This window comes from Plectropomus leopardus, chromosome 12 (assembly GCF_026936395.1).
Source record: "Plectropomus leopardus strain MGB_pleo_1.0 chromosome 12, ASM2693639v1, whole genome shotgun sequence".
In the NCBI taxonomy this organism is placed as follows: Eukaryota; Metazoa; Chordata; class Actinopteri; order Perciformes; family Serranidae; genus Plectropomus; species Plectropomus leopardus.
The window spans coordinates 11252085-11277133 of NC_142187.1; the positions used below are offsets into that span (position 1 = coordinate 11252085).

General features: G+C 38.4%; 1 protein-coding gene across 2 annotated transcripts in view; it reads right to left on the bottom strand.

The window, feature by feature from the left end:
- Positions 1–25049, bottom strand: part of LOC121951319 (contactin-associated protein-like 4) — a 200311-nt gene that overhangs the window by 100883 nt on the left and 74379 nt on the right. For both annotated transcript variants that reach the window (XM_088085078.1, XM_042497596.2), the window contains exon 6: positions 350–460. In XM_088085078.1, coding sequence (XP_087941204.1) covers positions 350–460 — 111 coding nt within the window. The remainder of the gene's footprint in view (positions 1–349; positions 461–25049) is intronic.

The following is a 25049-nucleotide window of genomic DNA, read 5'->3' on the forward strand; positions in this document are numbered from 1 at the left end:
TCTTTGTGAACCAAGTGAAAACTTTCCTGTTTGCAATGTTGTGTGTTCTGTGTCCTGAGCTTTAACAAAGTCTCTGCTCCATTGAGAGTAACTGCAGCAAAGCAGCTCCTCAGTAACATCGTCAGGAGATATTCGGCAATGCTTCTGTCTTTTTATTGTCTCTGTTAGACTCAGGTATATTTCACTGGACTAAAAGACCTAGACTCACACTTTTGCTTCAAAAAATAACGCACAAGCAGAATACGTTACAACATTATTCCCTAATACCCTCATAACAATAACAATATTAATATGAATTTAGCTCAACCAGGTACACTCAGTCGAATCAGCAGCAAAATCTCTTCCTTACCGTCTCTCCTGTTGAGTTTGGCAAAGCCTGGGGCATGACTGCTGGACAGCTGTGAGGAACTTCTGAAGGACGATGGCGGCAGACTGGACACCAGCGCACCATCACACACCTCTGTCAGCCAATCACAAAGCAGAAAAAAAAGCATATTTAGTTATGTCATTGAAACACTTCAATATGCTTAATCTAATCAAATCTAATAAAGTGTTTAGAAATAAGTTCTGAAAGTAGAGAAGCTTTTCTTCCATCATATCTGTAATTTTTTTGTCAATATAGTGTAACTTTAACCTTTTTCGTCTTCACTAATGGCACCTGTGATGTCACTCTCTTATGGTACTATTACATTACGTTCATTTTAGGCATTTTATTTCAATTTTAACATGTTTTGTTACAATTGTCTGATTTAATTTCATTGCAATCCTGAAGTGTTATTTGTTCCTGTATAACAACAGTGTAAAGAACTTTGTAACTTTGTTTTGAAAGGTGCTGTATAAAAATAATAATAATAATAATAATAATAATAATAATCATAATAACGTTTATAATTATTATTTCATTATTATTATTAGCACTAACTGCCATTTGCCACTGCACATCTATAACACTATGAATCATGATCGATGTTTAAAAATGAAAAAAGGGCTCAAAATTGATGTAACATCATCTGAAGCAGTTTAAAAATATGGTTGTTTTTATAGATTCTTTTAATGGCTTTTGTCCTTATTATTTTTTTTATTTTTTAGGAAAGATTGGGGGGCATGAGGAGTAGGCTACAAAGATCTAATAAGACCACATCTTTTCAAGTCCACATCCCCTGTTTTAAAAAAAATAAATAAAACTTGTAGTCTTCGGCACCAATCAATGTTGTCACTTGAGGCAAATTCATCAGACTTTGATTTATCAAAGCTGCCCCTCTTTACACATATGCAGTATAACTCCCCTAAGACCTGCAAACAAACTTTGATGTGCAAAATCAATGGAGTTTCCCCTTTAAGTAAATTATTGATGAGTGTGAATGACAGGAGCTTACACCTTATATTTAAAGGTCAGTCTTGTCTTTGCATTTATTTTCTATGGTATAGCTGAAGGGGAATACCAACTAAATTAAAAATTCTGATATGTCATTTCCATGGCCGAGGAAAGTTCAATCAATATTTGTGAACATGAGCTACTCTCTCTTGAAGCCAGAAACAAGAGCAGTAACAGTCAAAATGGTGATGTCATCAAGAATAAAATCTGGAGCTGCTCCGCAGACAGTGAATGGGATCCTCATTTTGTGGACTCACAAAATAGTTGTTTTATTTTTATACCAGAAGAGTTTTATTCTATTGTATGGTTCCCAGTTTAGAGACAGAAAATGTTTGCTGATTTTATTGTACTGTCTTAGAACATAGGGATGATATGTATGAATTTTGAAAACAATTGCATTGTGTCTTGCTAGGCTCTTGATAAAAGCAAATTCCAAATAACAAAATCCATAATGTGACAAGAAAAGTTCAAATTAAAACGGCATCACGTAGAATGTTTTAGGAAAGCCTTGTACCTTTTTAGTTTGGACCATTTCTACTTCAGGATGGCACGCAAACTTGTCAAAAGCTTGTTGTATAAATGTAAACATGCAGGGGGAACAAATGAAAACCTGTCTTTCAATGCACTTGAAAAGTTGCTCCCTCACTTAAATCTCTTGGTTATGTTAATTGCAATACCTTAATAGCCTAATGAAGCCTAAGTAAATAACACAAATCACATTCTCACTATTTAGCTCTGTTGATAGCTTCCCAAAGAGTCAATTCATTCTCTGCCCTCGGTTTAAGTGTTTTGTACTCAAAAACAAAGATTTATAATTAAAGATTAACCTTCAAACAAGCTACCTTAAACGTCAGTATTTCTACACCTGCACCATCTCACAGCAGCATCCATTCATCTGAAGTAAAAGAGAGACAAAACTAAGACACTCACAATAGTGGTAACAGTTAAACAGAAGTACAACACTTTTCCTGAGTGATTCAGCACTCTGAGCTTTAGAAAAGCAAAACACCAGAAGTATAACCAGGAGCATCACATTTTTTAGCCTCAATAGCTGAGGAGAAGTGGAGTTTTATCACTTAGCTGCAGGTTTAATGTCAGCTAAGTGAAAACAGGCCTTTGACATCACACTCCAGTCTCTCTGAAGTTCACAACAGCAGGTAGGCACAGGAACGCCTCCTCTCTTAGCACGAGAATTAACATTTTTATGAGTCAAAATAATAAAAGCAGATAGAGAGAAGCATCCAAACTCTTCTGCAGAGTGAAAAACTCAGCGGAGAGCAGAGGTCAATAAAACCACGCTGAGGATATCACAATATCAGACGCAGCTGGAGATAATTATTCTCCATCTTTTAGCATGAGTTAAAAATGGTTGGATTATTAAAAACAGGCGGGAGCTCACTGATGCTGAGAGGTGAAAATGATCAGCGCTAAAGAAATACAGCCTGGCTTTCAACCTGACCATCATGCATTTCAGCATTTATTCCCTAACATTGAAAAGGATTTCACCAAAAAACACAATACACTAAGAAGCAAATGCCTATAAATCAGAAATCAGAGGGTTTACAGTTACATCATCACTCCTAATGAGTCTGTGAATATTAGCACATGAGTGGCAGAGTGAAATCTAATCATTGACAAGCAGGTTTAATGTTCCCCAGGTGGAAACAGACCTTTCAGCTGTAACGGTACCATATTAGAGGAATGAACAGTGTAATAATGTGGATGAATGAATGATGTAATTCTGCCCAGATGGATAAATGAATGCTGTAATCATGTCATGTTGTGAAGATGAATGGCGTCCTGACTGGCTCATTACAGGCTGGATACTGATGGAGATGAATCAGTGTTGTCAGTAGAAACCTTCATGTTTCACACTATAATGGTTTATGCACGACTGGCTGCAATAAAAACGTCATATATTATTCATGATGCAATCGTTAATGTTAATTGGGCTTGTTTTAATTGACTTCCATAAATTAATGCAGGATTTTGTTTTTAAACTGAGGCCCTGCGAATGTGCTGTTTTTGATAAAACTGCATAACATGGAGAAACACTATGCTAAAGACACACAGTAGAAATGAAGGCTTGTTTTCTGAGAAATACGCAGAAATACAAACACAGTTTCATTAACATCAACACGATAAATATTCACAGCTTTCCTCTCAAGCTCCAAACTGTAAGCCAAAGTCAAACTAACGCTGCCTCCATCTAAAGCCTCTCTGTTAATGGATGTTGTTCTCCACCGCTGAGATAAGAGCCAATTACTATGATTCATACTGCCGTCCGATCCCGCACCACAACTCCAACAACAAGGCTTGAGCTTCGATTACTCTGACAACATTAGTGTACTTCATCTCAACAGCATCAGGTCTTCATCTGCCTCTCGATATCCACCACGGCCTCATGATTTCACTTTTTAAAAGGGAATAACACTCCACTTGTAGGACTCCATTTTAACCTGAATCTTTAACAAGGCAATTAGACAGATGTAACAACAGCGGTAGATCATTTTCTGGCTAAACTATGATATTTTGGCATCATTATAGTATTTAGGGACTCAAGAACAAAAACAGTTCACTATCCCTGTGTACTGATAAAAAGCATGTTCTCTGCAGAGACCAGCAGTGCAGCCAGTCTGTAATGTAGTGGCCTCTTTGGTTACTTTTACTTTTGTCTCTTTTTTCATGTAATTATGACAGAAAGGTTTGGTTTAAGGGCTCAAAACTTTTCTGTTTTGGTTCAGTTTCACTGCAGTTTTTAAAAGTTGTGTACCATAGTGAACCATATAGCAGCAAGGGTCAGATATTATAGTTGGTAGAGACCAAAAAAAGAGAGTGAGTGACCAGACGTTCAGCATAATAATGTAAATTTAATGGCAATTTCAGTATGTTTTAAGTTGGACCCTGCTTCTCGATGTTTTTGTGTTGTAACTCATGGGTCCAGTATTAAGTGAGAGATCTGCAGCAGGCATCCACAAAACAGGCTGCAAGGTAACCACTTGAAACATGTTCTTCCTATCAATTTAAGTCCATTAAAAGTTCCTTTTTTTGCCACTGACAGGCTCTGATTGTTAATCCTTCTTCTTTCTGACGAGTGTCTGACGACATTATGGAGAGGATCCCTACAGAGATAGAACTTTGTTCAAGATCCTTCTTGTTTAACCAGAAAGGGCCTTGAAATCACGATCACCAAACCACCAGACTCCATTTACATAAACAGTAATTCAAAGTGGAAAGAAACAAGACAAAACTCACAAATACTGTCTTTGTTCATCTTTCCACTGTTCCAACAATCAACGGCTCTGGTTTGGTTGAAATAACGCTTAATTCACCAAGTGAGACGTGAAAATATGCCATCTGCTAAAATGACTGTTTATGTAAGAGAAGTCTGGTGGGTTTGGCAATAGCAATATCTAGGCTGTTTCTAAAAAAAAAAAAAAAAAAAAAGGGATCTCACTCTTTAACAAAAAGATATATCTGGGATCCTTCCCATACGTTCTTTGACACTAAGAATAACAATCTGAGGCTACCGGTAGCAAGAACAAACACTTCTTGGGACATTAATTGACATTGTGAACATGTTCTGAATAGTTTCTCTTAAGCGTTCTTGCTCAATACTTGACCCATTCCAAAAATTGTTGTCTCCATCAGTCATTTTGACACAAACACACTGGAAAATAGGGTCCAGGTTGACCTACAATTACTGTCTTGTGGTCGTAAGCCTTTGCAAACCAGTCAAGTTGCACTTACAGTTATGTCCGTGAAAACATGGATGCTTCACACATATCCTCTTTCGACAGCAGAGAAGATCTATACAATCAGCACAGTTTCAAAGATGGCACCCAACATAATGTCACAAATTAAATAGCCAGAAAAGTGTTGTGATCATAAGTATCACATTATGATGCAGTGAAGTTTATCTTTGAGCTTTTGCATAAAAAATGTCTTCACTTTTTGAATATATCCTATCAGACATTTAACTGAAATCTTGTCATGATTAGCATATGAATTCTTGAGTTCTGGCCAAAGTTTTTTGAGGTCACAGCGACCTTGACCACCAAATTCTTAATCTGCTCATCCTTAAATCCACATGGACATTTGTGTCAAATTTGAAGAATTTCCAGCAGGTGTTTCTGAAATATTTCATCAAGAATGAGAGGGACAGACAGATGGACCGGCAGACAACTTGAAAACACAACGCTTCTGGCTTCAGTTATCCCTGTTGCAACAGCATAAAAATAAACAACCCTTTAATATGTTTTTTGTTGTTTCTGTTGCTCTCAAGTGGATAAGAAGTTAATGTAGGTTTAAGATACAACATCAAAAGTTTCAGATATGCACACGAAGTGTTTTACAGTCCAACAGCTTGAAAACAGCAGAAAGCCTCCAGTTCTGCCTCGGTGCCACTGCAGCTCTGAGGAGTTTGTCTTTGGTGGTAAAATTATCTGGTATTAACTTAAGTCTCAAGTCTATTTAGGACAGTTTGTTACAGCAGTTATCACTAAGAATTCTGATGTTCAGCCACTTTACACTTAAAAGTCAAACTTGAATATTTCTATCATTAGTAATAGAGTGGTTTTGAGCCTCATACATATTTAATCCTACTGTTTTAAATGCAGTGAAGCTACTCAACAGTGATCAGAAGGCCTCCAGCTCTTTGGTCCTCTGAAGCTCCTCCTGATAGTCTTTGTTCCTGCAGGCTTTGACCTGACAGACACTTGTTAGTGTGGGTGGCGGTGGAGGCCTCAGCGTGAAAAGCAGGTGAATTACAGTAGTCTGAAGAGGTGAAATGAGAGGGACGGCTCTCCAATGCTGAGTGCTGTAATCCCTGAGGAGATAATGTGTGGTGAGAGCACAGCCTCGCTGAGGTAACACTCAACAGAGCGAGAGAGACAGAGAGAGCAGAGGAGTTTAAAAAACACCAGGCCCATATTCCTCAGCTGAGCTTTGGCATTTAAGAGCTGACGTCCCTGACATTGTGACCAGTGGAGCACAAACACAGACAGCTCCGAGGAAAATAGAGCTAAATGTTGAATACCTGCTGGACTCGGTAGCCACTGAACCTCGACAGTGACCCCGGCTGTGTTGGACAGAGAGCTTCCCTGAATATTAAATCACTGCACCGTCATGGACAGCATGAACTGCTCAAAAAAATAAACACCTCTTTTTTCTTTTTGTCAGCCTCAATGTCTAATCAAAGGTAAAAAAAAATAATAATAATTTTCATCTGACATTTTTATTTCATGCATCCAGGTTAAGGGAAGAATAAACCAGAATTCAACTGACACTGTTAGACAATAGTTCTAACTTAATTGCAAAAGCATTTCCAAGTAAGCAGCACTTAATAAAAAGAAAAGTCATTCTGGAATGAGATGATTTTTCAGTTTATAACGAGAAATAGAAAGAGTCTACTGGTTTATCTCTAGTGAGTTGCAGAACTTTAGCATTAACTGGTCTAATACTGGCACACAAAAGAGTTTCAGCCTCAGGTGGAACAATAAAAGAAGGGAATTCAAACAAAACTCGACCATCAAAGGCAGGAAACCATTATGATGACATTTGAGTGATGGGAAATATCTTTTCATTTCAATCAAATATCCTCCTGGACACCCATCACTCACCCTCAGGCCAATTCATCCATCCGTACTTTGTGAAGTTTATCTCTTCACTGAAAGAACAAATGGTGAGTTTGACAGCAATTGAAAGCCCCAAAAGTCTTAATCTCTGGAGGTCCAAGCCTTCAATCAACACTGACACGGCAGACTGTAAGCAGAGACCACAGCTCATTCTCCAGCATTGTCCACTTCTGTACTGTTTTTGCTGTAGCGCCCACAAACTCCATGACAGAGCTGGAGACCCTGAATACCGATGAGCTCCATCCATCACCTCAACAAACAGCAGTGAACAGAAGGTCCTGCACTTCAGAGCTCTATAAGCCCCACAAACCCAGAGTTCAGTGCTTCTCAGTGTGAGCGGGGCCGACTCGTTTAGCCATTCAGAGCGTGTAGCAGTAAGCAGGATAATGAGGCTCCAGCAATGGTTGTTTTTGCTCCAGAGCACTAACAATCATCCTCAAGCAGAAAGCGTCAATGTTCATTTTACTAATCCGCACAACTTTCTACCTCCAGTTTGACCCGAAGGGGTTCAAGCCTGCTCCTCCCTGGATATACACAAACAAAGACCGCAATACAAACAGAATACGGTGAGATATTTTGCATTATTTTACATTCTCATTGTCACAGAGTGCAGAGATAAACCAAAAAGTTGTAATTGTGAGCTTCCAACTCAAGTTTGAGAAAAGTTTTTCAAAAGGCGGGGTACACCCTTGAAAAATCAGCAGACTACAGGGCTGACATATACAGTATATTTACATGAAAAAAGTCAAATTATTGTGTTCGTTCAACTAAAACTGGACTTTCAAAATACATGTAAAAACGTTAGTCCAATTGACATCATACTAAATTGAATTTCTTGCAGTCAGACTGACTCACCTATCATGCTGTTCGAAATCAAGCTAGTCTTTGATGTATATGCCTCAGTCGGACTTGGACTGGCCTCGGGGTTCTGTGTATGCTCCTTGTCACCGTGCCAGGCATGCATGTTATTTATGACAGGGAAGGGGTGGTGCAAAATGGGTAAGGCATTTAAAAAAATAAAAATAAAAAGTGCCAGGGAGGGACTTATTTTTCTGTTTAAGCTTAGGTGAGTGACATAAAACTTTAAATGGTAGTATTTTGTATTTCTTTTTAATAAAAAAAAAGTCACACCCCAGGCACCCTCTTCTGATAAACAAAGAAAAGTCACTTAGAGGGTTTGGATGAGGTCAAGGTGGGGGTAACATATATCGACAGGGAAACGGTCTCCACCAGCAAAATTAAGTAAATACAGCAAATTGTAAGTAAACTTAACATTTAGAGAAATTAAGAAAAAAAAAATCCTAAAAAGCAGCCTGTTTATGCCACGTTTAGCATACATTAATATATTCAAATGAAAGCCACGCAATACCACGCAAAGATCACATAAAGTGTTAAGATATATCACAAATTACCTTAAACCTGGAATAGAAGATTATCATTATAGCAGTTATCATTTCATGTATCTATTTGAAAGTTTAAAATCCCACAATGCTTTGCAGTTCCCTGACGCTCTTTCTCTCAACAGACACCTTTGACTGGAAAACTGCCTGACAGCTCCCAAACTCAGCAGCTCAGCATTTTCCACTTCTCACTGCTAACAACAGGAATACTTGTTCCTCATCTCCAATTCTTTGCCCCGCCATCAAACACACTCCTGCATAATGTTGATTCCTTCTGGCCTTCAACCCTTTTTCGGTTTCGAAAATACCAGATAATAAGCTCATTATGTACAGCACGATCTGTATGTGCAAGAATACAGCCCACACACACATTCAAACAAACAGCATCCTTATGCATAAACCACTCCGCACCAATCTACTGCTGCCTTTGAAGAGATAGAACAATCCTCCTCCTCACTGAGGCTCGTCACACTGAGCGTCGATGTGGGCGGCTGTGTGGGTGACAGACATCAACCAAATAAAGTGATCAAACACAGCGACGAGCCAGGGCGTTTAAAATCTCTTCATCTTTAAACTGCCAGGTTTAACTTGCTTAAGCGCAGACGAGAGAGTTGAAACAAGCTGCTGAGAAACGAGAACAAACACTGCCCAAGCCAAAACATTCACTGTGAATTATAATGCCAGAATTATGCAAATTTAAGGGGAATGCTGCAGGCTACTTCACTCTCACTAATGGCTCCAGGAGGAGATATGTATAATAAAATCTCTACTAATTCACCGGCTGCACTAAGTAAATAATTAGAATAAATTTGCCTGTAAATGTCGCTTAATAGAGAGCAGTAGAGCAACAAGTCTCCATGGAAAAAAAAACAGTTTGGCACAAAATGTAATTTTGTTCTGTCATTCAAATAAAATACATGCCACAAGGATATTCACATCATCCAAGCACCTCGGCAAATCTAATTTATTTCAAAAATGAAACACTGAATTGGACAGTGGGGATTCATAAAATTGAAAACTCTGCATTGCAGCACTAGAGGTGCTTATACCACAAACTATTTTTATGCAAATGAGTGTTGGAGCAGCACACTGTACCTTTTGTCTTTTAATAGGGACAGTAAGCAACCCACTGCTTAAATGTGTTGTCTAAGTGTCTAAGTGCAAAGTCAAGCAATGCATCATATAATGCTTATTTTGTGGTGTGAGACTAGATACATTATTATCTGGTATTTGGGTTATCATATCACAACAGTGTGGGTTTTTTGTGTTTGTATTTGGACTCTACTGAAAACGAGATGAGACATTTCAGTGATTATATAATAGATCTGGCTTAAGGTGCTTTTATATTTGGTGGAAATTCTGGTAAATTTGCCCATTTGATTAAGTTGTCTTTTAGGCTGGTGTGAACGCTGACGGTCAAACTCTGGTGTGCAAACCAAACAACTGCACAGAAGTGCCTGAAAAGGAGTCTCTGAACCAAACACTGGCTCTAGAGAGGGACTTCACATTTTAGGTTACCTGAAGGCCACCATAGGATCTTCTATGGTTGGAAAGGGAGGGGTGAGGGAGGGGATATTCAGTTGGTTGCAACCTGCAACCTCACAGCTTGATGCCATTAAATCCTGAACAGTGCTTCTATAAATAAAGCCTATCATTTCTGCATAAATTCCACTCAATTCATCCTCTATTAAATCTGTCGTGTGATTGTGTGGACTTTCTGGCATTCCATTTAATTCTGCTGAATCAGTTTTTAACCATGGCACCATGTAGATGCCACAGCACATACTGCAGGTTGTTCTTGTTGAAAAAAAAGGAAAATAAAAGCTGTGTCGTGCTTGTGTCCAGTCCATGTACATGCATGTTATTTCTTTCTATGTTGAGGACCAAGTGAACAAAGCTACCAGAGCAATTTCTGACTTTAAAAGCTAAATTGTTGTGAAGCAATACATTTTATTCAACCGTTTAGGAAGCTGAAGCTGACTTAAAGCAACAATCAATGCCTCTACTTAAAGGTAAACTGCAGGAATTGTCAGTTACTGTTTGTAATCAGTATCTCCAGCGTAACTGAAACCAACTCCAGATCACTTTTAGCTATATTCACACTTTTTCAAAGCTTCCTCTTGCATGTTTGCTACATTCGGTCGAGCACCTTTTGGTTACTTCTTCATAAAGTCCTGTCCTCACTTGCATGCTGTGTCCACGATTGTCACGAGCATACCAAAATGCAGAGTGCAGGGTTTCTGTAAATAAAAACCTGCCATATCTTTCTAGTGGGTCACAAGTGATGAAAGAGAGGAATTACTATTGTATAAGTCTGTAATTTTTTTAATCATGTAATAAGTCCACACTAAGGTCTTCAAATGCTGTACAACCACCATTATTATTATTCAAAATATCATCACGGTATCAATATTTAAAGTTCCCTGCTGATGACTCAAAATATTTGATCTTTTTCTAGCTTTGTATTATTTAATGCTGCCAGATCAACAATTTAAGTAATCTGAAATATTCTGAACCATTTAAGAGATGCAAATGGGTCTTATTTGTTATCAATACACATACAAATATGCCAAACTTTGGGTAAGCATTCTTATGGAAACTCATGTTGAATGTTATGACCCACCATTAGGCCCTGCAGGGGGGGGACAGGTGAAACCATTATCTAGCCCTGATCTAAAGCACTTATAAACTGCCTTTTAATACAACGTTAATTCAATGAAAGAGCTGGCACTAAGTGGCCTAACTCAGCCTTGCATTATTTACATTGTATGTGCTGCGGCTAAACAACAGTGGCTAAACATTCATGCCAATGCATCACTTCTTTATTGCATTTCTTAATAGTCTTTGCAGATACGTCACCAATCTATAAAGCAGCATTGTGGGCAAGAAGTAAAGATCTGTTTAAGAAATATTGCTAAGGTGGGGAGAAACAGTAACCTGAGGCCATCTTCAGCCATCAGAACAGCCAAGCTATGAAGATCCCACCTGAGACAACCCTTTTACACCTTCACTATAACAGCTGCTCTATGGAGACCTCGCTGCACTGGCACTGCAATAACACACATTTTATATCAGCTCTGAAGAAAAGAAATTGGATGTCATGACCAAAGGCATCTATGGAGCTCACTCCCTGTATGTGTGTGTGCGTGCGTGTGTGTGTGTCTGCAGCCTCTTTACACCTTCACTAAACCACAACAAAAGCCGCAGTCACAGCATCTACTTAGTTTTACTTTACAGCCGTCCTCCCCCAGGAGACATTAGAAGATAAGTGCTCTTTAAAAAACTTCTCTGCAGATAATTTGATGTTCTCCATCTTCTCCTGCCGATCAAACACTCAGAGCTCAGCTTTCCTGCGGCTGGAAACACAGAGGCTACTTATATCTCTTTAACTAAGTAAGACAAGAGTTTCTGTCCTTTCCCACAAGTTGTGGAGCGTTGATGCAGCACTTTAATGCTGAACTACTCAACTTTCACAGGACACCGTAATTGGGGAAGCTGTGGTAAAAATCTCAACACACCCCAATTAAGACACTGGTGAGAAATATAGGACATGGTGGTGAACATCTCCTTGTCATAGCTTGTTGGACACATCCTTCTGAGCAGATATTTCTTGAAAAACTCTGATGGAATATCAACTACAGTCCAAGTCTTTTAAGCTCACTGAAATGGAAAAGCCACCTTAAAAGCTAGATAACACATAAAAAACCAAAAGGACTTTCCACTTCCTGTCAGAAAGATGCATGTGGTGATGATGGTGGTTTGGAAGCAGAGGGCTGTAGCTCCAGACCAGTATTACAACCATTTGTTGTCTGCTTGTCTTAAATTTAATCTTTTGCTGAAGCTGGAAGTATTTCATCCCCGATTTGATAATGCACTTCACAGAAATTAAATCCCTTTGCTGTTTGTATCTGCGGGCCAGGATTTTTCACACTCTTATGATGTCAGCGGTCAAGACCTGAGGAGTTCCTGCAGCTACAGTCTGCTCCCTGAGGAGCAGCATCAGACTGCTCTGAGAGTCCAGCTCTGTTACGATCTGGGCAGTTTTGGACAATATAGTGTTTCCCCTGATATAAAAAGTCTGCCAAGATTTCAATTTAATTAAATTGAATGACCTGCAACTGGTATGTGATATCAGCAACTAACTGTCAACATTGTCTTGGCTGCTAGTACTGTTTGAATGTTTAGGAAGGATGTGAACTTGGGCAGAAATGGTGGCAAACATGTGCCATGGGAATTTCACAATAAAGGTGTATCTTAAAATTGATGACAATTATCAGTGTTTTCACTTTGAATTTGATATTTCCATTGATATATCAATTCAGATTGATGTATTGTTACACCTCTAGTGAAAATAGAATGATTCTAGATGCTGCCAATGTTTCAGGGTTTAAATTAAGGATTATCTTTTGTGTAAGAAATATTACGGGGAAACACACATTTTTTTTCAGTGTTCAAACAACATTAAAATAGTAAGGGCAGTTTTACATTTTCTATCTCTGATTTACAATTATCATGTAGTTTCAGTTTCAAACGCTATAATGTAAAATGTAACCCAGATCTTAGGCCCATCCTTCTTCACAACATTAAAAAGAACAAACCCCAACCCATCCACTACACCCTGCTACTGCCAATCAGCTTGCATCACACTCACTATGGAGGTGGCCCTGAATTTGTGGAATCTTCGCTCTAAGAAAGCATGGCTCCTGGGCACATAAAAAAAAATCAAAACTTAAAAAAAAGATAATCTCTATCTCATGTAGCACTTAAAAGTAGATCAGCACATTTGATGAAGCTGATGTACTTGATTCTTGCAGGTTTTTGGGTTTGGTTCGTCACTTCAATACTCTTCCATATTTGATTATCAAGTACGTCTTTAGCGTCTTTCTTTTATACGCCCAACAGACCGGGAGCAACATTCATGAAGAGTGAACTAAAAGCTGTTGGCTGTAAAACTACAACAATGAGCTAAAAGGCCCTGAAATATTCTCTGGAGCTGAGGTGAACAGCTAAGTTGGGTGGTAGTTCTGTTTGTCACCACAATCACCCCTTTTAAATTACACATGATAATTTGATCCATAGTTAATAAATACATATTAATGAGTGCAGCCTCAAACTTGTCTGATGGCTTTTGGTAGATGACATTGTAAAGTAGCCTACATATCCTCAGCAATCAAGCACAAAATCAGATCTAAACAGATTTATTCCAGGATTCGCTTAAGCTTAATGAAATTAAAATAATCTTGGAAACCAATTGCCTAGAAAAAGTCAAGTTAATATAACTATCAATCTTAATTTATGCCTACTTTATATCTGATTGTGATTGTGGTTTACTCAAAATGTAGCCACATTTACTTAATTTTTTTAAAGTTGTTGCATCCCAAAAATGACAAGTGGAATTACCGTGTTCTTTCTAAGTATAAGTAACTTCAATAAAGCAAGTTAGTCTGACTTAACTTAATCATGAAATGATGAAGTTAGGAGATCTGTGAGTTCTGATTTGTTAACACATTTAAGAAAAGAAAAAAATAACTGACTGACTAACTAAGTTTGCAACCAGCAGAATACAGATACATAGCACAGTAAAAACTTCAAAAGATTGCTTTAATTAAACTTGTCACTTTTGAGTTGCAACAACTTCATAAAATTAAGTAAATATCACTAAAACTTCAGTGAACTTTATTAATTATCAATTAAACATAAATAAAATCAACTTGTCAGATTTTACAGTATAAAGTTCATTCCATCATTATTAAAGTTACTGACAATGACACAACCAACCTATAGCATTAAGCAGCTGCTCCTTAAACTTTCATATTTTTGGCTTGGTATTAATATTTATAGCTGCGCAGTCATGCAGAAAGTCAGTACTCTTGGGGCTGAACATGAACACACACACTCCCTTAGAAGCCAGCGGGGGTGAAATTGTAGAGGCTGTTGAGAATGTCACAGCAGGGTAACAGACGGGGAAACTACTAGCTACTCTTCCTCGTTCCTCCTCTTACCCTAATCCTCCTCTTCCTCTTCTAGCTCATCTTCCTCTTGTTTTCTTTCTACTCTATATCTTCAGCCTCCTTCAACTTTTCTCACCTTCTGTTTTCTCACTCTCTCGCTCACCTCTGTCCCTGTCCTATACCTTCTATCCTCCCTGTCATCCTTTCCTCCTCCTCCTCTGCCTCCTGCTTCATCTTATGAAGTCAAATCATCTCAAAGATGTGAGGCGGTGCATCCAGAAAGCAGATGGTGGCCCGTTCACACACACATGGCAAAGTCATTGAGGGATGAAATGGAAAGGCAATAGAAAATGTCAGTGGAGTTGTGAAAAACACGGAGGGAATACTACCACGGGACAGCCTGCAGAGTCTGACCCCTGAAGTTTGTCCTCTCATACTTTATATTGCTCTTCCTCCTCTTCTTTGCCTCTCCTCCACACTGTCCGCCCTCCTCCTCCCTTCTCTTCCTCCTCTCGTTCACCTTATTGCTAAGCTTTGATTAAACTCTGTCTTGTTGTGTTGAAATTCAGTCGTAGCCTTCCGTCTTTAATGGCCACTGACTCAGCTCTGTCCTCCTCTCTAATACAAACTGACCGGCCCTGCTTCTTCTCATCAGCAGTCGCTGCAGAGCAGCAGTCTGCTGAGCGGTGAACGCCGGGTTCATAAAAGTACACAACAGAGAGAACGTTACACTGTGATCAACATCTATCTCAGTGTGTAAAGGTGATGCCTAAGGGCTTGAACTGTGGCGTATGAAGTGATGTGGATACACTGGTTTGCTAACTGGAGGACAAGTATTGTGGTGACGGAAACAAAGGAGGAGCCCTACAGTTCTATAGCATTATGATGCAAAATACGAGGCTGAAAGGTTGTCAATTGCAGGACTTACAATAATAAGGGTGATTATCTATTGAAGGTATGAAGGTGGTTCACGTTGGACAAATAAGTACGAGGGACACATATTTCTGCAAAATGCCTGCACTGGTGTCACTGGTAGACTCGCGTTTTCATCAAAACCAGAAACTCTTCATGATAGGGGTTGACCAATTTTTTGTCTTCCAGGGCCATTACATCATACCAATTATTAGTACTTAATGAGACTCATAACCGATATGCATTTACAATAACAATGGAAATATTTTTGTCAAAAATTAAAATTTGGAGTTCCCTGCAACATTTTTTTATAAAGTCAGTGAAAATCTAAATAATAATGAATAAATAAAAATAGATCCCTGAGGTTTTACAAAGTAAACATTTTCTTTGCATGTACTGCAGACTGCCTTCCCTGGTGTTGGTTAAGTTTAATATGTACACTTTTTCATTAATTAACTCCATTGGCAATCATTAAAATAAAACAGCAATACAGATAATCGGCAAAAATGCCAAACATCGGCCCCAATAATCGACCAGGCCAATAATCTGTTGACCCCTACTTCATAATGTCGTCCTGTTCAACCAAACTGTCCAAGGCCCATCGTATAAAGTCTGCCACCAGTGGTGCAATAGCCCCTAACACTTTTCACTCTCAATTCTGATGGGTCTAAAAGTCACCTTAAAGTGCCAGAGTACCAAACTGCTTGTCTGATGGTTGAATGGTCTTCTCCTCTCCAGCACCTTTCTCACATTGGGAGGATGAGTTTGAGAATGTCTTCTCCTTTACAAAGAAATCTGACATTCACAGCTTATGCAGCAACTGACCAGGTGTGTAGAGGTGAGAGAGGAGCCAGGCTTTAAAGTCCTCTCTTTTCTCAGGCTAGCCACAACCATTTCTGTCACTGTTCACAAGCAGATCAGAGTTTAAAAATATGAATGTCTTAAAGGAGACAGACTGGTGATAAATATGGTTAGAACAACAGACATTTCAAACATTACTGTCTCCCCGCCTCTATAACAGTCAGTTTTTAATTCCCCCTTTAAGTGTTGCCTTTTGGGAGGAGTATAAACACTTTGGTCTTCCATTGGTCAGCACCTCAAAAATGACTGCTTAGAACAGCAATTATCCTTTGTCTAATGTTAATTATAAAGTGGAAAATTGCTCTTTACCAAAATTAGATTCCATGACAACTTTTAGAAAAACGAATGACAACATTTCTACTGAATTTGCTGAGTATATTCAAGGTCTGCAGAGCATTAATTATAATGATCTTATTATTTATTTATTATTTTTTTCTTTTACTTCCTCTATTTATCCTTAATGTATAGACTCCCTTCTGGCTATCAATAAAGGTTGAACTTGTCTTATCTTTGAGACTCCTTAAAGTTCCCTACAGAAGCAGCCTTCTAAAGGGATACTTTCCTTGATTTAGAGACATCAACATTATTTTTGAAATAACCTTTTTTTTGTTTTTATATTCCTCCTTACTTTGTTTTACCATAAAATCTACAGATTTTATGATTTGGAGATTTCAATAAGTTGCTTTGTGTGAACAACTTTACAAGTTGTGTTTTAAAAGTCGCCATCAGAAAAGGTTCACATTGTATGTTACTGCAAACCACAGATACAATGCATTTAAACCTATTTTTCAAGTATAATATAAACTTTTCTAAAGTGATTAGTGTATTAGCTGATTTTATCATCAGCAGATGAAGGGTATAACGGTGGATGGCATAACACCTAGCTGAGGCAGCTGCCAACCTGCAGACCAGTTATTGAGACTAACAAACAACAACACAACTGGGGTTTTTTTTGGCAACTCTTCATGGCGTAGCGGGGGCAAACCTGGGTGTTTTTAGCTGCACATCACGGGGTTTCCCAGTGGGGTTTTAGGAAGTTTTCCAGTTATCCAGCAGCAAGTGTTTTGATATATCTGCTACAAAATAATGTATAAATGTTTGCAGAAATGTACAATGTTCATTTTTATTGTTGCAACTGTGTTACCACAAGTAAAAGTTTTTTTTTTAGTATTTTTGCAAATGTAATAATCACAATCATACTCCCCATTTCCATTTCTGACGTTCCACATTTCCATAGGAAATGATCCTCAACTTTGTACAGAAAACACAGGAAACTAATAGCCAAATTTTCATTACATCTGCTAGAGATATTTATGGTCCTCAGAGGATAAATCCTAATGCTTATGATTACACCAGCAAAGCTTTATCCCCAGTGCCACCCTCAGGCCAAAGTTTCATCTTTGCACATTCTGGATCCCCATAGATCATTGTTTGGAATAACATGTGTTTGATCCAACTGCAGCAAAGACTTTTCTCTGTGTGGACAATCTGTCTCTAGTCAAAGGCTATAATAGAGACTGAAAGAGCACGGTGACCTTGGTAAGTAATGCAGTTACAGTTGGTAAGTTTAATGTCCCCTGTAAAATATCCAATTACGACGGTCATAACTAATGTACCCGCTGGTGCAAATAAAGTTGTAAGTGAAAAATCCATTTGTTGTTTGAGTCCACTGTCTCACAGTGACAAAGTATCATGACCTCAGCAGATGAAAGCTGATATTTGAAGCGACAGCGAGTCATCTGTGATGACGCCAGCTCCATTTGATAAATGGCTTCATTTTTGGGGGAGCCTGACTTCTTCTGGGGACAGCCTTGAACAAATACAGCGGTACAACAGGTCCAAATATCAAATGGATGGACCGCAGTCCTCTGTTAGCTCCTCCCTTAACGACCTGTTCCTTGGTTAATAAATCTAGATTCATGACTGGTGGCTCCACATCCGCTCTATAACCTTGACTCCATCAGTTCCCATTCATGGCTCCACTTTGCCTGCACACATTTCCATAAATGACACTAAAGAAGAAATATGAAGGGGATTTATCCTCAGCTACTTGCCTTTTTCCTCAACTTGGCTCACGCAGATGTTGCCCTCTCATGAATCATAAAGGACTGGGAGGATTTCTGGGAAGTTCGCCATCTTTACACCAAATTGCAATGGCTTTGTTCTTCCCAATGCAAACAACCAGTTCACTAAAAAGCATAAAGTCCCACGAGACAAGCCCACACCTGAAATAAGATCTGGTTCACACTCTCCATTCAGCATTTTCTTCACCAGATTAATTCTGGAGAAGATGAAAGATACCTCATGAGCTCAGAGATTTAATCAAGCAGCCCTAATATTCCCCTGGAGCCTCCACAGCTTAAATAACTAACTCTTTCTTAAGGCAACACATAGCCTTCAACGAGTGAGCAATAACACCCCTGAGTTTGCCATTCAGCCTCCAGCATCTCAATAATTTACTGTAACTCATATTAAATCCCTCCACAGCCTTCAGCAGCTGAATAATCAAACCCTTCTTTCAACACTGAGTATGTAAATAACCAAACCATGCAGATACTATAACCTAATTAGCTGATACACTGGTCATAAGGTTCAAAGCTAAGAGAATATGATCACCTGTCCATCATGTCAGCCCTCTTAAAGTTTAACCACAGGACTGAATATAAATAAATTTCACCTGACTCTGACTCACAAACAGCTTTTTAAATTTGACTTTTAGGCAGCATTTTGCAAACTTTAATTTTCATTAGTTGTAAGTTTAAAACTTGAGGTTGGACTGGGAAAGTGGTGACTCAGAGGAACCAGTGAGTCAACATCATTTAAACACCCAGGGATGGGGGTGAAAATGCAAATCAGCATACACACACACACAGTGGGAGTTCAGTGGTATTATCTGTCATTAGGCTGGGATTAAAGTCATTTAGTGTTCTTCAGATTATCTGTCATTAGGCTATGATTATAACCCACACTCCAGTGGCTCGAAATCAGCTCAGAAGGGAGATAAAAACCTCAGGGAAGACCGATGAGACTGAGAGCAAGAGAAAGAAAGTATGTTTGAAGATGACGACTGGGAAAATGGCTTTTTCTCTGATATTGTGATTGCTCTCTGAACTGTAACTTTTTTTTTTTGTAGAAATTCAACTACAGGCCCATAAATCAAAAAAGAAACCTAAACATTTTCAACTTTCCTCCTGCTAGTGTTTCCAAATGGTAATATTGTTGGTGTTGCAAGAAAACAAGATTGCTTATCGTTTTTCTCAGAGCACGTTTTTTTTTTTTTTCCAAGATTAGTAGAGTGGCTGTTCCATCATCCACCATTTCCACTACTGGGAATAGTGCCTGCAAATATTTACATTAATATTCTTTGGTAACTGGAGATAGCTACCAACAGCTCCTGAGGAAAGCAAAGGCCCTGTCTTCTTCCTGATTTGATTGCACTTCCCTTGTGCCGTAAATCAAACCTTGAATTTCCGCTGGATTGTGCCAGTAGCAGACGGAATTACATAATGAAAGTGAGCCTTACAGGGAAATAATCTAAATACTGATGGTGTTAAGCCTTTGAACTGTGCATAAACATTAATTTCATAATGAAAAGCTAAAGCAAAACACTATTTCCACTTAAAACAATATATGGTTGAGCAAACAGCACAAATTTACCTTTTTCCTACACAGGGGCAGACTGGCAACACAAAGCAGCCCAGGAATTTCCTGCCAAAGAGCCCAAATTTTTATACACCAAATCTGAACTGACACATTGTGTAAGTGAAGTGATGACTATTAAAACAATTAAAAAGTTAATTTGTATTGTTTGCAATTAAACTTATTATCAAAATGATTTCTCTCGTGTTTGTGTGCAGAAAGTAAAAATTCAAAGTAAAATTGACATTATGATTGCCTGACAATTCATTTGACTTTGTAGCCTGCTTTTTACAACTATTTAAAATGTTTCAAAACAGTGTTTAAACACAGAATTAATTAAAACCAGCAGACTTTATCCAAAGAAACATACTAACACACTACATATTTGCATAAAGTATTTTATATACTATATTTACTTTACTGATGTCAAGGTCTTGCCAGTGGCTGAGCCTGAATTGTGGGTCATGGTCGCACTGATGTCGTGGTCCTGACCAACACTGCCATTATTATTAGTCATACCTCCACCATTATTGTATATGTATGATTGTTATTGCTACATGCATAAACTATAATATATGCATGTAATTTATATACTATCATAAACTACATTTATTCATATTTACATGTCTGTTACTATTGTTATGCTATTTTATTATTATTATGGCTGTGCATCGCTCCCTCTCTTTCCTTTGTGTCATTTTGTCATGCACTACTGTAATTTTATTGTTCTTTACGACATCTATTGCGCATCTGTCCATCCTGAGAAGGGAATCTCTCCCTTGAGATTTTCCAAGGGCAGAGATGCTGTAAAGCCCTCTGAGGCAAATTGTGATTTGTGATAATGGGCTTTATAAACAAATTTGAAATTGAAATCGAAAATTGGCTGAGTGCGTATTTAACAAATCATTTTTATTAATGGAGTGGCTATCAAATATTGTTTATTAGGGGTTAACAAATGCCTGGTCGTTGGCAGGGGGCCAATGAGTCGCCCACAGGGCCCTTTCAAAATATAACTGAGGGCTTGCACCCTCGTCTGCATGGCCAAATCAGCCGACACTACAACTGCAGTGCACCCATATACTGATACTCATAGTATATATACTGATACTAAGGACACATGTGTGACTACATCCATTTCTCAAAATAAGGTACTGATCAAGGCCATATAATGCTGGGGTGCGTAAAAAAAGGGGCAACCTTCAGCCGAGAATTTCCCCATTGCCAGTCTGTGCCTGTTCTTATCCCTATATATTGTGATAAAATAATGAAGTTGCTTTCTTTATATCTAAAATAAATAAATAAATAGGCCCACTACTGACACTGGCAAGCAGAGAGTATATTAATCAGACAGCAGCCAAGATGTCCTTACTGTTCATACTCAAAAATATATGTTAATCAACAAAATTTTCAGGCAACACTTTTCATCACAGACGGTGAAATGAGGCTTCGCCTGAGTTTACCTTTGAAGGTGTTTCCCACCAGCTAGTTAGCTACACTTCCATCTGAAACTACTGCAGACGGATGATAACCAGACAACCAATGTGCCGTTTGCTGTCCAAGAGCCATGCTGGCAGGGAAAGACGGACTGGAAGCCCTTTAACAAGAATATTGCAGCTTCCACGGACAAACAGTGTTGCAAAGATGATTGAAAATTAGCTTCTGAGAGCTTAGCTGAGTCGACAGAAACACAGACTCTTTTATTTTGTTTTAGACACCAGTAAGAGGCACTGGAATTATTATCCAAATATTACAACACCTGCAAAATCTGGAGCAATACTGATGACAAATCAGTGTTTCTGTAACCTGATGCCTTTTATACTGTATGTGGCCAACAATGATCTCTACAATGATCTTATAGTGTTTAATCATTGGTGTTTAGGATTTATTATTTCACCGTTCACCTTTGATTTGTCACAACCGATATACTAAATATAGTGTCTCTATTAAACAGCGATGAAAAGCAGCTCCACTTACAGAAGTGATTTAGACCTCGCTGCTCAGACGCTGAATTATTGTGAGTGAAGAAACACAAATATCAAACCTCTCAGGACATATTTTAGCTCCTTCAATTCACTCTGATAAACAGCTTCAGCCAGACCTTGCCCCTGGCACTGGAAACAAATGAAATGTGGAGAGAAAAGTCGGCGTGGATGATTATTAAGTGAATGATGCACTACAGGTGGGCTCTTTGGGGAAAAAAAGGCTGAAGGACAACTTATTGGTTTTAGGGAGCTGTATTTGTTTTTGGCTATGGCTTTTAAATAGCAGAATCTCCTTTGGGCACAAAAGTTTTCCCATTAAGGTGATAAGATTTTTATGTGGCTCTCCCCAGCTTGTGATGACAGTATTTTTCATTTATCTGTTCTCTCAATCCAAACACTCAACGCTCATTTACTTTCTTTAAGTTTCAATATGTCTGTGTGTTTATCTTCTTGTTTACCTTGAAGGAGGTCATTAAAGTACTGATTCTTCCTTAACTCAACTATATAATTATAATTATTGCACTTGTATTAATCTAATCAGGAAAGCAGGCTGCAAGCACAGACAATCAATCCACAACCCTTCCCCTTCATTGACAACTAATAAAGTGTTAGACACCACCACTGCAGTTTTGAATTAGTTAAATTTTTATCTGTTAGATTCGGTGTGTATTGTTTTTCTTTTCCCAGCTCCGGTGACCCCCCCCCCAAAAAACATTAAAGTTTAATTTCCTCTCACCATCTCGTTCTTCTTTTATTTCTCACAGGGAGAACACAAGTTATCTCCTTATTGATCCATCCTAATCCTCCTCTGTCAATAATGACTTACTTATCTATGTACATCTCTTTAATAAAATCACCCCCAGGGCACTAACAAAGCGTACATGAGTAATGGCACCATCATTGTTTTTCTAATAATAATTTGATAGTGTGATATAACAGCTATAGAAAAATGTGGCATCACTGTGAAGATCGATGAGCTGAATTAATTGTTTCCTGAGTGTTTTATTCAGTTTTCTCCTGGGTTGGTGCACAATATTCAGGACTGCAGAGGGAAAAAGAACAGAGCTTAAAGGAACAGTGTGTAAGATTTAAGGGGATTTAGTGGCATCTAGTGGTGAGAATTGCAGCATGGGACCTGATGAAACTTCCCCTGGATAGAATTCTTTCTGTATTCATTGTTCAGGATGTTTTTAAGGGAAACAAGTTATTCAAATTAATTTTTTTTCTTACTTTTCTTTAGAAACAGACATTCAAGAGGTTTGTACCAGGAGCCAAATCATCCGCAGATGTTTGTTCCTCTCTAAAACAAACGGGCCAGGTAATTTAAACTCATAGAAACACTAAATAAAGCACTTAAATGTATAAAAATCTGTGGTTTTCTGGCACTCTCAAAGCAGGCCACTGTAGAAACAACATGGCAGACTTGCTCCCTGTGTAGATAAATTGGCTTATTGTAAGGCAACAAAAACATGATTCTAATTTTCAGGTTTATAAACACGGAGACAAACATAAATTCTTTATTATAATTACATTCCTGCCAATACATCCCCCTAAATCCTACACACTGGAATTTTGAAGCTGCACTTAACAATAATCATACATTAACAATTAGTCAATCGACTACGTGCAATGCGGAAACAATTTCTCCTAGTGATGAAGCCATAGAGAATAATCTTTCGACTCTGCATTTCTTCACAGCTACACTATATTAAAGAGTTTTAGCATCTTTTGACTCATTTTAGTACCGAACTTTATTTGTTTTGGTTCCCTTTCAATTAGCAGTTAGCCACAGTTAATGACTAGCTGGTGAACACAGTGAAGCATTTAGCAGCTAAAGAGACACATCCCTTGGGAGATATTGAGACCAGAAACAGAGGTAAAAGAAAGTACACTTAAATTAATCAGGTGAACAGAAACACAACTCCAAATAAATACCAATGTTGCTCTTTCTCCATTAAAAAGTTTATGATAACTACTTGTAACAACTTCAAACATATCAACAAAACACTTTTAACATTTCTAAAAGTAATGACAGGAAATGGTCGAATGTGTAAAATGACTCGGTAATCACAAACATCAACAATAATATAAGTTTTGCTCCACACAATTAAACAGCGAGAGCTTCTATCAACAGTCTCAAATTTGCACCAATGTTCAGCATCACACATAGAGAAATTCATCATAGAAGACGTGGGAGACCAATTTTGCACTCAAAGGAGCCTCTTCAAAAGCCTTATTATAATTTGAACAACCAGGAACAGCACACTGTGGCATTGTTCTTTTTCTCTCTACAATCATACTTTTTCTCAACTGGAAGCTCATTACTTTATCACAATCACTCCGTCCACCTACACATAAACCTCACACCAGAGAACAAGCTGCTGAGAAAGATCCCGTGAGGCATCCTGGGAAATGAAGTGTGAGATCGCTTTCACACCTGCCTTGTTTAGTTTGGTAGAAGCAAACCCTGGAGCATACACTACCTTTGTGAGGTTAGTTTGGGCAGATGTGAACACAGCTATCACAAAAAAATGGACCTATAGCTCATTAAAGAGGTGATCTCTGTCACGTTACAAACTAAATCTGCTGCGGCACAGTAGCAGCATTGCGCCTCTTTTGCATTAAGACAAATCTCTCGTAGCCTGCTGTGCTTTGCTTTGTGTGTAAACGTCATCTTTAAAGGAGCCTATGCTCAGGTGTGCCCTCTGTTGAACAACACAGGCATACCTGCCAGATGTTAGGAAATATTTCCAGCTGATGAGCATGTCACAGTTCAGGAGGATTAGTGTACGCCTCCATCTGAACTTGATATACTCCTTTGGCAATTTCAGTGCATCAACATTTCATTTCCAAACTATCATTGGCCTAAAGCTATCAATGCAGACATTGTATTAAATGATGTCTAGGGCCAAAATCAACGCACATCTTTGTCTTTCCATTGTAAAATTGGAAAGTCTGCTCTTGTTTTACTTTTGGTTTACTTTCCAGAGTTTTCCTGCATGGAAATAAGAAAAAATAAGGAAGCAGTTTTCTTGAGGATCATCAGGTCCACTTGTACATAAATGCTGCCATGGCAATTTGCAACATTGTAAACTGATCGTATTTGGAGCACATTAAATGGACTACTGTGTGTTCAAACAAAACCAATGTGAGCGTTTTGCATGGTGAGCTTACATATAAAGTCAATGGAAAGACACAAACAGACGCGAATTCAATTGAGGGGACGTGATGGATGCAAAAATGTGAAATTTTCATCTTTGAGTCCATCTCACAAGTTGAAATTTTTCAACTTG